General features: G+C 41.2%; 2 protein-coding genes across 5 annotated transcripts in view; one reads left to right on the top strand and one right to left on the bottom strand.

Annotated features, from left to right (window-relative positions):
- The window catches only part of zgc:162472 (uncharacterized protein LOC553495 homolog), a 40673-nt gene extending 32714 nt beyond the window's left edge, over nucleotides 1-7959 (bottom strand). Inside the window, exons 1-9 of one of the 4 annotated variants that reach the window (XM_060935323.1) lie at nucleotides 7825-7959; nucleotides 6534-6823; nucleotides 5285-6062; nucleotides 4964-5082; nucleotides 3579-3638; nucleotides 3208-3360; nucleotides 2393-2526; nucleotides 2198-2292; nucleotides 264-318 (exon numbers count right to left, since the gene is read on the bottom strand). In XM_060935323.1, coding sequence (XP_060791306.1) covers nucleotides 264-318; nucleotides 2198-2292; nucleotides 2393-2526; nucleotides 3208-3360; nucleotides 3579-3638; nucleotides 4964-5082; nucleotides 5285-6062; nucleotides 6534-6814 — 1675 coding nt within the window. In that variant the 5' untranslated portion in view covers nucleotides 6815-6823; nucleotides 7825-7959. The remainder of the gene's footprint in view (nucleotides 1-263; nucleotides 319-2197; nucleotides 2293-2392; nucleotides 2527-3207; nucleotides 3361-3578; nucleotides 3639-4963; nucleotides 5083-5284; nucleotides 6063-6533; nucleotides 6824-7824) is intronic. The other 3 variants (XM_060935322.1, XM_060935320.1, XM_060935321.1) reach the window with 3 other exon arrangements.
- A 439-nt stretch (nucleotides 7960-8398) lies between these two features.
- dtwd2 (DTW domain containing 2) lies at nucleotides 8399-11802 on the top strand. Its single transcript, XM_060934954.1, has 6 exons — nucleotides 8399-8578; nucleotides 9811-9901; nucleotides 10100-10194; nucleotides 10284-10476; nucleotides 10756-10884; nucleotides 11103-11802. The coding sequence occupies exons 1-6, from the start codon at nucleotides 8421-8423 to the stop codon at nucleotides 11271-11273; spliced, it is 837 nt and encodes a 278-aa protein (XP_060790937.1). The 5' UTR covers nucleotides 8399-8420; the 3' UTR covers nucleotides 11274-11802.
- Nucleotides 11803-12926: the final 1124 nt, after the last annotated feature.

The raw sequence follows: 12926 nt of genomic DNA, 5'->3' as shown, positions 1-12926 counted from the left end.
CAGGATGAAACCTTTTATTACCGGGACTGAGGAATTTATCCTGAAAGCTTACATGTGAACAGAATTATCTTATGATGTGCTGACATCTCTGAGACTTAAAACATTAACACAGTAAAGTAGCAACAGGAAGAAAAACAGAAAGTGAACAACAAAGAAAAGTATGAAAAGTGGTACAGTCCAAGGTGTGCAATATAGCCAATCAACAGCCAATCAGCACGAAGATGCAGTTATTAAAAAACATTTATATGTTGCTGAGGACTTACTGAATGCCTTGTCTATTCTCCAGGAGTTTGCTCTTTCCTCCTTTTTAAACTTGTTCTGAAAAGAAAAGGAAGTCATTCAGAACCACTTACATCAGGTGACATAATAGCATCTGATCATAAATGTGTTTTGAGATTTTTACACAACATTAAATATAGCCATAAATGGATAAAATAAAGGTCACTTTAATTAAAAAAAATGTAATTGCAGGCAAACTGATGTGGTAGAAGTGGAATAAAACACCACCCTGTTGTTGTTGTTTTTATTTATTTCCTTATTGTGCTTATTTACACATGGTATATAAACAGCTTCAAGTACGTTTTTTCACTGCTTTTAAAAGAAAACTGTCAGATCACACAAGTTAAAAAAAAAAAATCAACCTAGGTGATTTTTTTAAACCTGGAGTAAGATTTTTAACCCAGTTCATAATTTCCAACCAGGTAAAATTTTGGATTAGCTAAGATTCTTAAAAGGTAAGATTCTTTCCATCAATTCTTTTATCTCTCTTTCTTCCATCCACTTCCTCTCTATCTACACTTACCGAGTATTTCCTCTCATCTGTCTGTCTATTCCTATCTACCTAATTAGCTTTTTTTTTTGTTTACATACATTTCTTCATACTTAAGCAGGATCCAAACTCAGAACCTTCTGATTCTTAACCCAACACCTTAACCACTAGACCAGTGACGATTGCGATGAAAGGAGTGATCTCATCTCATCTTATCTCATTATCTGTAGCAGCTTTATCCTGTTCTACAGGGTCGCAGGCAAGCTGGAGCCTATCCCAGCTGACTACGGGCGAAAGGCGGGGTTCACCCTGGACAAGTCGCCAGGTCATCACAGGGCTGACACATAGACACAGACAACCATTCACACTCACATTCACACCTACGCTCAATTTAGAGTCACCAGTTAACCTAACCTGCATGTCTTTGGACTGTGGGGGAAACCGGAGCACCCGGAGGAAACCCACGCGGACACGGGGAGAACATGCAAACTCCGCACAGAAAGGCCCTCGCCGGCCATGGGGCTCGAACCCAGGACCTTCTTGCTGTGAGGCGACAGCACTAACCACTACACCACCGTGCCGCCTGAAAGGAGTGATATATATTTTAAATTTATTAATGAGTCCAGTCTTGTTACGTCACCAAGAAGTTTAAAATACAAAGTCTTCCCAAATCGGAACCCTAAACCGAACTCTAGACAGAGTAAGTCTCCCTAAAACAAGTAGCAAATTATGAACTGGGTTAAAAATTCTAACCTAGATTGAAAAATTCCACTTGACCTATGGACAAACTATTGAACATCATGGACGATGCCAGTCACCCTCTGCACACCGTCATCAGCAACCAGAGGAGCCTGTTCAGTGACAGAATGCTCCTTCCCAAGTGCAGGACGAACAGACTCAAAAACTCCTTTGTCCCTCACGCCATCAGACTGTACAACTCCTCTCTGGGGGGGAGGAGGGGGAACAGGACGACAGAGGACGGGAAGGAGCAGTAGCCTAGCCTGACAATAAGCAATACCGAACAATGTGCAATACCTCTCCTGTTGCCCCCCCCCTCCCCATATCTTATTCTTTTTATATTTGTATATGTAAATACTTAATTTAATTTACCTAGAAGTTTTTTCTCCATTTTCTATTCTCTGTTTATCCTGTAATGATGCTGCTGGAATCTTAATTTCCCAAAGGGATCAATAAAGTTTTATCTAATCTAATCTAATTCTGACCTGGAACATCGATATGATTCCTCATCTAGCACTCGTTTAATAAATAAAAGTGGCCATAAAAGTGGATAAAGTGACCAAGAGAACGCAGTCAACAAGAAAAGAAAATAAATACCTAAAATTATCCCATAACAACCCAGGAGATATCGAACCTCTACCGAACCTACAGTACAGCTAAGTGAATCAGCTGCCACGTTTTCATTTATACCTTAATCTCTATTCGAGCTCGATGAGGAAATAGCTGTCCAATCATGGAGAAGTCCGTCCCCACCATGCTAATGGCCAAGAAAAACATGTCAGTCTCTGAAAAACAAAATATACACACACAAAAACACACAGAGAAATGACTTGATTATAGACGTCCCGCATGATAAATGTGTCCAGATGTTGTTTATGTTCATACCTCGGTTAGACCAGGGTTTCGTGTAAGTGCCTTTCCTAAAGCTGGAGTACGTGGTGGTGGAACCGCGCTCGAATATCGGGTCTCTCTCCTCCACCGGGTTTGGCCCCTTCATCCTCTGCACCTGTACGGTTAAACTACACAAAGTACATCGATATTACACTCTTCATAAAACATGAGCAGGAAGACTGTTTAAATTCTGGATCCTGATTGGTCAGAAGGAGGAGGTGTTGATTAGGTTTCTATAACAGCAGCTCTGACAGTAGCGCAGTTTCACATCACAGGTTTATATTAATGCCCTCGGTTCTAAAATTAATACTTTATCATGTCTACAGTATCTGATATTAGCAATAAGTTGTCTCGTGAGAAGACTGGAAGGAGTCTCTAGTGTCAGTGCTGTGTAACGGTCAGAGGCGAAGCTGGAACTTTAGTTGTTCTGACGTCTTCAGGACAGAGGAGATTACACTTCTTTGTGGTTTTTTTTTTTGGTAACATGACAAGCTTCATTTCTTCAAGACAGAGACAAAAGCAAGGCTGCTGCTATAACACAAGCGAGAACAGGAACTAACTTGCTTTGCAGATGTTCCAAAACATTAAAACTATAAACAGACAAAAAGCATGACATATTAATCATTCTAATAAATAAAAAATTATAACTGTTGACAGATTGCCGTGGTATAAAAGGAATAAAGCACTTTAAGGCAGTAAGAATAACTCCGCTTCATCACATGACCCCACTGTTGATTATTTTCCCATAACAGCTCCACACACTGTGTTTTATTCCTTCATTAAAACAGCCAGTCTCCGTGAAACCTTACCTTTCCTCATCTATGATGAGAGATCCGTCTTCAGCCACCTTGACTCTTGGAGCCAGCATCGGTTCTTCCTCCCCTGCTCCTCGTTCCTCCTCCTCTTCTTCTTCTTCTTCTTCCTCTGCTGCATTCTTTTCTGACGCTGATTGCACAACTGGACTGGAGAAAAACCGTGATTCATGTTCAGATATCTGCTTTGAGATCAGAAACTGTGTGAGAATCTTTAATCATCAATCACTGAGCTCAGATTGGACAGAAACAGCACATGGACATGCACGTGCGTGCACACACACACACTCACCAGGATAAAGAATAAAAATGCACACAATAAAACAGAGATCTGGGCTCAGGATGAGACACTGCTCAGAAACTCTTACGTTGCTGTTGGAGACGCAGGAAAATCCATCTCAGCTCTTTGCTCGTCTTCAGTGTACGACCTGCAAAGAACAAGAGTCGGGATTTAAAATATAAAACAGTTGAGACAGAAGAGTGTAAGAGGGTAAAGAGGCATGGCTGTGGTGCTTGTCAGCTATAATGAAGGAGGCGTGATCTCTGTGTCGGTCAGTCACAGTGAGGGAGGTGTGGCCTCTGTGGCAGTCACCATGAAGGAGGAGTGGCCTCTGAGTCTATCAGCCTCAATTAAGAAGGCATGGCCTGTGTGACTGTCAGTAACGGTAAAGGAGGCGTGGCCTGTGTGACTGTCAGTAATGGTAAAGGAGGCGTGGCCTGTGTGACTGTCAGTAACGGTAAAGGAGGTGTGACCTGTGTGACTGTCAGTAATGGTAAAGGAGGCGTGGCCTGTGAGACTGTCACACTGAGGTCCTGGAACAGGCCGGCAGTCCCAGTGTCCATGCTCTCCTTCAAAAAGCCCAAGTCAGGTGGGCTGGCCACGTTGTTAGAATGTCTGATAGACGGTTACCAAAACAGCTCATGTATGGACAACTGAGCCAAGGTAGGCGCACAGTTGGAGGGCAGAAGAAGCACTTTAAAGACTGCCTCAAAGTGTCCCTCAAGAACATGGAAATCAACTTTAGCACCTGGGAGTCCCTGGCTCAGGACCACTCTACCTGGCGAGGCAAACTTCATAGCGGAGCCCAAGTATCAGAGACCAGACGCACTGAAGAGGCCAAGAGAAAACGCACAGCATGCAAGGCTCAAGCCACATTCACTGAAAATCCAGCACCCGCCATCTTGTGTCCCACTTGTGGACGTAGTTTCATGGCCTGGATCGGACTCATCAGTCACCTCCAGACACACAACGACAATCCAACGCCTGCCGCCTGAAGCCATGGTCATCTTCGACACCGAAGGATGAACAACAACGGTAAAGGAGGCGTGGCCTGTGCGACTGTCAGCAACAGTAAAGGAGGCGTGGCCTGTGTGACTGTCAGTAACGGTAAAAAAGGTGTGGCCTGTGTGTCAGTAACGGTAAAGGAGGCGTAGCCTGTGCGACTGTCAGTAACGGTAAAGAGGCGTGGCCTCTGTGCCCGTCAGACACCATGAAGGAGGTGTGGCCTCTGTCTTTAACAGTCTTTATGAAAAAGGCGTGGCCTGTCTGGTTGACTATCACAGTGATAGTGTGATGATCAGTCTTTGATGAAGAAGGCGTGGCCTGTGTGTTTGTCAGCCCTAATGGAAGCCTGGACTCCGTGGCTGTCAGTCACAGTAAAGGAGGCGTGGTCTCTTTGTGGTTCCTTAAGGAGGTATGGCCTGTGTGTCTGTTATTCAGAGGCGTGGCCTCTGTGAGCCACAGAGCTCTTACTTCATTGGGTTTGTGGATGGTAGGTAGTAGATGAGCTCTCTCATGGTCATTTTGGTGTGATCTTTTGTTTTTTTATGCTGGCTAATTCCAGGCTGTGGTCTCTGGTGCTTCGGCTTCTGCTGAAAAAAGCACAAAAGCAGACGTTTTCTAAAAATGAGATTAAATTAAATATTCATTAGGAAATATTTCAAGTGACCTGCGTAAAAAGACAATCCACTGACTGGAGACGATAAAGTCGTGAAATCTCAATAATGAACAAATGTCTCGAAAAAATAGTAATGCAAAACCACGGTAGAGACAGAAGGACAGACAAACACTTACTTTTTCTTTATTCATCTCTTTCTTAAGAAGCTCTCGGAGTTTTCTGGCCCGTGCTAACCTGAGACGGTCCACTGGGTCATTCAGGGTCCTCAGGGCCAGAGGGATGTGCTGCTGTGGTTTCTTACTTTTCTCTGGACAGGTGAGGTCACTTCTATCCCGGACGACAGGTTCGTTCTGCGATTGGGAAACCGACGCTGGATGCACTTCTTCACTGGGACAAGACGACTCTGCTGCATCCTGATTGGCTGACTGAGACTCAACTTCATCCAATCTGCTTGATGATGTCCGTACATTGTCCTGAGTTGGAGTTACAGGTTTGGGTTTCCTCCGCTTTGACTTGCCATCTGATGGGGCGAGTGGCGCAGGGGGCAGCTTTGGGGCAGTTTCTGGGGTAGACAAGGCTTTATCAGGAGTAAGTTCTTTGGTAGTTACTGCTTCAGTGGGAACTCTAGAGGCCATGGAAGTGTTGTGGATGTCTGAACAGGGCAGCTGGGGGGCAGGAGATTGAAGTGATTTGGTGGAGACAGGAAATGGTTCTGGTGCAGATTCCTGAGTTGAATCATGTTTATCAGGTGATTCAGAAACATCCAAGGAGGTGTGGGTGGAAGTGGGGGGAACTTCATGGGTAGATTCAGGTCTAACAGGAGGTTTAGGGAGCTTAGAGGAGCTGAGGGTGGAGGCTGGAGTACTTCTGGGTTTGCTGAGGTTGGGCAGGACACTAAAGCGCTTTCTCCTCGTGGATAAAGAGCTGGTGGATGCACTTCGGCCTGCCACAACTCTTTTAAAAATAAGAAATAAAAACAACACACACATAGTGATGAAAAGATTTAACGTTAATCTCTAAAATTTATTTTAAAAAGTCTACAAAGAAAGATGCTTCCCCAATAAAAGCTCATCACACCTGATTTAAAAAAAACTTTTACAAATTAGGATAATTTTTTTTTTTTAAATCTGACTTTTCTTAATTTTACTTAACCAATCAGATGTTAATTTAAAAAAAAAAAGGTTTCTGAGTCACATGACGTACATTACAATGGATGCAGGTTTGAAAGGGTTAATTAAATTCAATTTCTGTGATATGAATGTGTTCACAATCTATCATTATATTATACATTCTACTAAAATTGGTGACTTGAATGATGTCACGCAGTTATTAATTTACATGTCTGTATTTCGTATACTAAATGAGTGTGTGAGGAAGAGAGCTACAGTATTAACAGTAATGAGTAATAACTCATCAGTAACTCACGCTGTGCTCACACTGAAATCTGATTGGCTGGTTACATCACTGCTCTGGCTTTCTGTGTTATCTTTCATCTCTGCAGCCGGGACAGTAGAAGCAGCTTTGACCTCTGTGAGGACCTCCCGACCTCCAGTTTTGACCCCCACATCATTACTAAGGTCAGCAGGAGTCTCAACAGGAGGCTCATTGGGAGTCCCAGTCTCCTGAGGAGTTTCTCGAGATGTCGCTGCAGCTCTGCCTGTGGGCTTCACATTGGGCCGCACGCTGATCCTCGACCTGCGGATCATCCTCACCTGCTGGGAAATAAAATCAAAATAAATAAATACAACTTGCTGAATAACTTATGGTTAAAAATGTTTTTTTAAATCTAAAAAAAAAAACCAACATCTAAAATCAATGTGGGCGGCATAGTGGTATAGTTGCCCCACAGTAAGAAGGTTCTGGGTTCGAGCCCCGTGGCCGACGAGGGCCTTTCTGTGTGGAGTTTGCATGTTCTCCCCGTGTCCGCGTGGGTTTCCCCCACAGTCCAAAGACATGCGGTTAGGTGAACATGGGGCAGCCATGGCCTGAGGTTGAGCTGGAGTGCCCTTGAGCAAGGCCCCTAAGCCCCAACTGCTCCCCGGGCGCTGTGCTTCAGATGGGTTAAATTTCACTGTGTTTAAGTCTGTGGCTGATGATTAGAATTAAACTAGAAACTCACTTGGAAAGGGAACGCATTTTCAACAAAAGTAATAAAATAATTTTGGTTTGTTTGTTTTTTCAGGAAAAAATCCATAAATACTTTGTTTTGGTATTAAAGTCATACAAGCAACTTTCCTCCACAACCTGCAGCATAAATCAGAATCAGATTTTAGAAAACTGATTTTCTAAGATCTATTGGTTTTTTTAATCCTGTTGTAAATTTACTATTAAATCCGATCCACGTCAGATCAAATTATTTCACAGGTGATGAAACTGTCATTACTGCCATCAGTTAATTATAATATTAATAACAATCTGTCATGCTGTCACGTGCAGCAGCTAATAATAATAATAATAATAATTTAGAGATAATATTTGTAGATAATACTTAAAGCACAGCTTCCAAACTCAGTAAATATATTAAGTTGTTTATAATAATAGGACACTGCCTTTATTCCATAACGACTATTAGATTCTGCAATGTTTTTGTTTTTAAACATAAAAGCTAACTCAGTTAGCTACTAATGGGCTAACTGCTTCTGAGAAACAGCAAAATTCTAAAAGCAGGTTACGTGAATAACAAGTCAACATTATTAATGAATCTAAAACTGCTTACTTTATTCTGAATATAATTCTGTTATTATATCCATTTATGGCGGATTTTAAAAAGCAGGAGGTTTAACTCCACTTTCCGACACTAATGCGTGACTACGGACGCCATTGCGCTGTTTTTATAAACGTCATTTCCGGTTTCTTGGGTCAACTGAGTTGTGTTCCAAATAGCGGTTTTTCTTCCTGAACATATAATATATAAAGTCAAAAAATTCTATATGACTCTTAAAAGTACATCTATAAATTTTTATTTATCATGTCATGTATTTATTTATTTATTTATTTATCATATCGTTTATTCAGGTAGGAAAGAACGCAGGCTAATACACTCGCTAGCATCAAACAGTACACCACAGGAACAGAGCTCTGACATCGTCATTTCCGGTTTCTGCGTGTCAACTGAGTTGTGTTCCAAATGGTGTTTTTTTTCTCCAAATCATATCTAAATATAAGTTGAAAAATAATACTTGTATATCTCTTAAAAGTGTATCTATAAAGTCTATGTACCATATATATCCTGTATATACTTGATAGAATAGTTAGGGAAGAACGCAGGCTAATACAGTCGCCATTGAGTGTCGTCATTTCCGGTTGCGAGACATGTCTGAATCTCCATCTTCACATTGTGCTGTTAGTGAAGCTCGTACTGCGGGTTCGGGTGAAGTGTTCGTGCAGGAAGAAGATCCTGAAGGTTTTGCAGATTTATCCGAGCTGCCTGTTGAAGTTAGTGAGAGGAGACCGACTTGTTTACGATGCTGGTGAGCTTTTTTGGCTTTTCTTCTTATTATTACTACTGTCTCTGTAGCTTGCTAATTGACTAGCATGGTGATGTTACCTGGAGACAGGTGTTCTCTCGGACAGGTGTTCACTCGGACAGGTGTTCTCTCGGACAGGTGTTCACTCGGACAGGTGTTCTCTCGGACAGGCGCAGGCTGCAGCTCAAGCTGAATAAATGAGATTCAGCTTTTACAGCTGCTTTGTGCTGGTAAAAGACAACAGTTGTGTATTAGTGTTGAAATCAGTTGTGTAGAAATATAAAATAGAATGTAAACCCATTCTGAAGCTGTAAACAATCTCTGATCTGATGTCAGCTGGAGTGTATAACCTCCTGATATCCTTTATAATGTTTATAGAGCATACATGTTCAGGCACAGCTTTATCTCTGACTGGAACACTGAAGACTTATTCAAGAAATACTAAATAAACAACATCTTACAGAAAACATCAACAATTACATGATTTTTAATGGTTTAAAAACCTGGAGCGTCTGCTGTACGAGTCCATTTGAATGATCTGTTATTATAGAAACAAAGTATGTTCTGTTTTTCTTTAGAAGAAGAAGAAACCTTTATTTCTGTTTTTCTTTAAAAGAAGAAGAAACTCCTGAGCAGTCAGGAGTTCGGTACCTTGCTCAAGGGTACTTCAGCCCAAGGCTGCCCCATGTCAACCTAACTGCATGTCTTTGGACTGTGGGGGAAACCGGAGCAAACCCACACAGACACGGGGAGAACATGCAAACTCCACACAGAAAGGCCCTCGCCGGCCGCTGGGCTCAAACCCAGACCTTCTTGCTGTGCGGCGACAGTGCTAACCACTACACCACCGTGGGGAAGCCATGGCCTAATGGTTAGAGAAGCAGCTTTGGGACCAAAAGGTTGCTGGTTTGATTCCCTGGACCAGCAGGAATGGCTGAAGTGTCCTTGAGCAAGGCGTCGAACCCCCAACTGCTCCCCAGGCTGCTCTGGATGTGTTGTACATTGCTCTGCATAAGAGCATCTGCTAAATGCCTGTAATGTAATAAATCAAATTTTTCTCGTTGGCAAATTGCTGTGGTCTCAGAGGAATAAAATACTTTGGAATAATCTGTTTACTCTAATCAGTTTCTCGGTGGTAGCAGTAACACTGCTTCATCCCTACCCCGTCACACAGTGTTTACCTCTTCTGTTTCCTGTTTGCTAATCTTTGTGAATCATTGTTTTTCCGCTCCTAGCCGTCCTGTGAAGGTGTGTCTGTGTCCGTTTCTCCCTGCCGAGCCACTGGATGTCTCCACCTGCCTGTACATCGTTCAGCATCCTGCAGAGGTCAGGGTTTTTTCCCCAGAGTGTTAGATGGAATGTGATACAGTTCTGTGTCACATATACACAATTCAACTTGTTTGTTCGTTCATTCATTCATTCATTCATTATTGAGTGTGTTTTGTCCTCACTATAGTCCAAACTGTGCCAATTTTGTATTTATATATCCCTCTCAAAACGGTTTCTTCTTGCTCCACTCCTCAGGAGAGTCGAGTGCTCCGTACCGTCCCCCTGCTGGCCGCCTGCTTACCTAAAGGCAAATGTAAAGTCCTGATTGGAAGACGGTTTAACGAAGAGAGGTACATATCCTCATTTTATCCCACAGTTATTTGCTGGTGTTATAATGTATAGTAATCCAAAAACTCCTCCTCCTGCTCCTCCTTCTTAGACATGCCGAGTTAGCTGCTGTGTGCAGAGACGCACACACCCTCGTCCTGTATCCCGGATCCGACGCTGAAAACCTGGAGGACATGGACGTGGATTTCACTATGACTCCTCACAGTGTCATTCTTATAGACGGCACATGGAGCCAAGCCAAGGACATGTTCCTCAGAAACGCTCTGTTTCGCTTACCAAGACAGGTTCAGCTTCCTTCTGCTTTACACCGCACCAGTTTATCAGCCATTTTTATTTATTAATTAAAGAATAACTTTTTTTTTTGTCATTTTTTTTTTTACTTCACCACTGACTGTTACAAAGAGCTGACACTGGAGACTCCTTCCATAAATGTTCAGTTAACATCTCACAGAATCAACGATTTGTGGGGTTTTTGTTGTTTGGTGGAGCGTCTGATGTACGAGTCCCTGAGAATGAGCTGTTAGTGTATAAACAATAATAAGTGAAGTCTGTGTGTTTTGCAGGTGCAGTTAAACAGCGCCCCCTCCAGTCAGTACGTGATCCGCACTCAGCCCACCAACATGTGCCTGTCCACACTCGAGTGTGCCGCCGTCACTCTGTCCATTATGGAGAAAAACCAAGCCATACAGGAGGTGAGTAGGGAATACAGGTGTGTTGCAGAACTAGATTAGTGTATTATCTCTGTTTTACCAAGTAGTGTGTCATTATTGTAACTTTACACTCACCGGCCACTTCCATAGGAACTTGTTGTTGATTCTAAGATTCCTGTTCTTGGCTGCGGAAGTGGAACATAATGTGTTGAGAGAGAGAGCGCACGTTTAACAACAACCGTTGACTTTCCTGTGTGCAGGTTCTCCTGAGGCCTCTGCGAGCTCTGTGTTCATTCCAGCTGCAGCATGGTGCTCAGGTTCACCACAGCAAAGAACATCTGTTGAAGAGCGGCCTGTACAACAAACCCCTGCCCAAAAACAAGCGCAAGATCAAGAGGATGCAGAAACTCATCACCAACCAGGACGTCTGATTATGATCAGGACGTGTGTATGTGTGTGAGAGAGAGAGAGAGAGATTACAACCACTGGAGCAGAAATGTGTCCTACATCTTTAAATATTTATTTGTTCTTGTTAAGTGAGGATTTTTTTTTTTTTAATGGAGATTTTGTTTACTGCTGGAACACCAAACTGCAGAGTCTCTGGTAACATCTGCATCTGAAGTGAAATGCTGGAAAAACCTTTGACTGAAGGTCTGTGAAAGGCTTTGAGATCAGATTTCAGTGCTGGTTCATTGTAGTGGATTCCCTCAAGAACTTCCAGGCACATACGTGTTGATGACACGTCAGTAAATCCAGTCTATATGATGATTTAAATCTTTTGCTGTTTCATCATTTTAAATCTGTTCTGACACCAGCTGGTCTTAATGAAAATAACTAAAATTTGCTGCTTCTGTGGATTGTGTTTCTCACTGTTGTGTTCTTAAAGAATGGGTTTTTAAAATGTAGAATTTAACATAATTTTGCTGAATTTTTCTGGAATAAATAATTTTTTTATAAGGATTTGTGTTGTGACCCAGAATCAAATATTCCCTTTTCATCAAACATTCCAACACTGTTTTCTCTTCTGGAACAAAATGATCTCAATGGAAAATAAGAAATGTTAAATGTGTGAAAGTTTTAAACATTTATGATATTTGTGATATTTAGCTCGCTAAGATCTATAAACCTGGATCAACCCACAGGAGCTGATTTCGGATATCAGATGAAATATTATTTAGCAACAATAATTAGAGCTCAGTGTTTAAGGTTGAGCCATTTTCAGTAAATACTGAAATATTTAATATATACTAAAACACAAATGTACGCACACTAATCTAATGATAAAATACCATGATATGAAAACAAACATAATTAGTGGTTATTCAGAAAAGACAAGTTATATTTTATAGTATAGTACAATGAACTTTGGTAAGTATTACAAATTAGGAAAAAAACTAAGTTTTAAGAATGTGTTGCAAGTGTCAAGCAGCTTTAAAAATAAAATGCATTTTATCAATATGTCCAACAGTAAGTTATAAAAGTTATTTATCTTGTAGAATAAAATTACAATATCTCATCAAATATTTCATCAGTATACAGAAAATATCTGAAACCTATTTGCTCATCTCAATTTTTTTGGTGTATAAAGTGCATTTTTCTTTAAAAAAAAAAAAAGTGACATAATAGTGTAAATGCATTTGAACAGTTTTTAGGCTTTTCTTATCAGTGTAAAAATATTTATTAGTGAGACCAAATCAATTTAGCAAAGATTAAATTTGGGGATCATTGTGAAAATTCTGCATTAATGTACAAGAAATAATATTCATCATATTAAATTCACAATGTAATTATCAATATAAATATATGAGAAGCAACATTACATTTTACATAACTTTAAAATTAATCAAAAAGTCTAATCAAAATGTACAGATAAAGGGAAAAATCAATAAAAACAGCTTGCTTTGGATTTTTTTTCTGTCAATATGAGTTTACTTCCGGGATCGATGACGACATGCTGTTGGTCAGAATAACGGATTTATCTGCGTTTCTTTCGCCCTCTAGTGGACTAGCGCGGTGTTGCAGTTTGTTCTGGTGACCCAAAACCATCCGACGAGGTATCTGACCAATCAGCTTCTACGTTTCAA

The sequence above is a fragment of the Neoarius graeffei genome, chromosome 12 (genome assembly GCF_027579695.1).
Source record: "Neoarius graeffei isolate fNeoGra1 chromosome 12, fNeoGra1.pri, whole genome shotgun sequence".
NCBI lineage: Eukaryota > Metazoa > Chordata > Actinopteri > Siluriformes > Ariidae > Neoarius > Neoarius graeffei.
The sequence above is the reverse complement of the archived record's forward strand: the minus strand, read 5'-3'. Positions and strand labels throughout refer to the sequence as shown.

Coding starts and splice junctions, on each gene's coding strand:
- dtwd2 (XM_060934954.1), top strand. CDS start 8,421: ATGTCTGAATCTCCATCTTCACATTGTGCTGTTAGTGAAGCTCGTACT. Junction 8,579..9,810: donor CCGACTTGTTTACGATGCTG/GTGAGCTTTTTT, acceptor TTCCGCTCCTAG/CCGTCCTGTGAAGGTGTGTC. Junction 10,477..10,755: donor TGTTTCGCTTACCAAGACAG/GTTCAGCTTCCT, acceptor TGTGTTTTGCAG/GTGCAGTTAAACAGCGCCCC.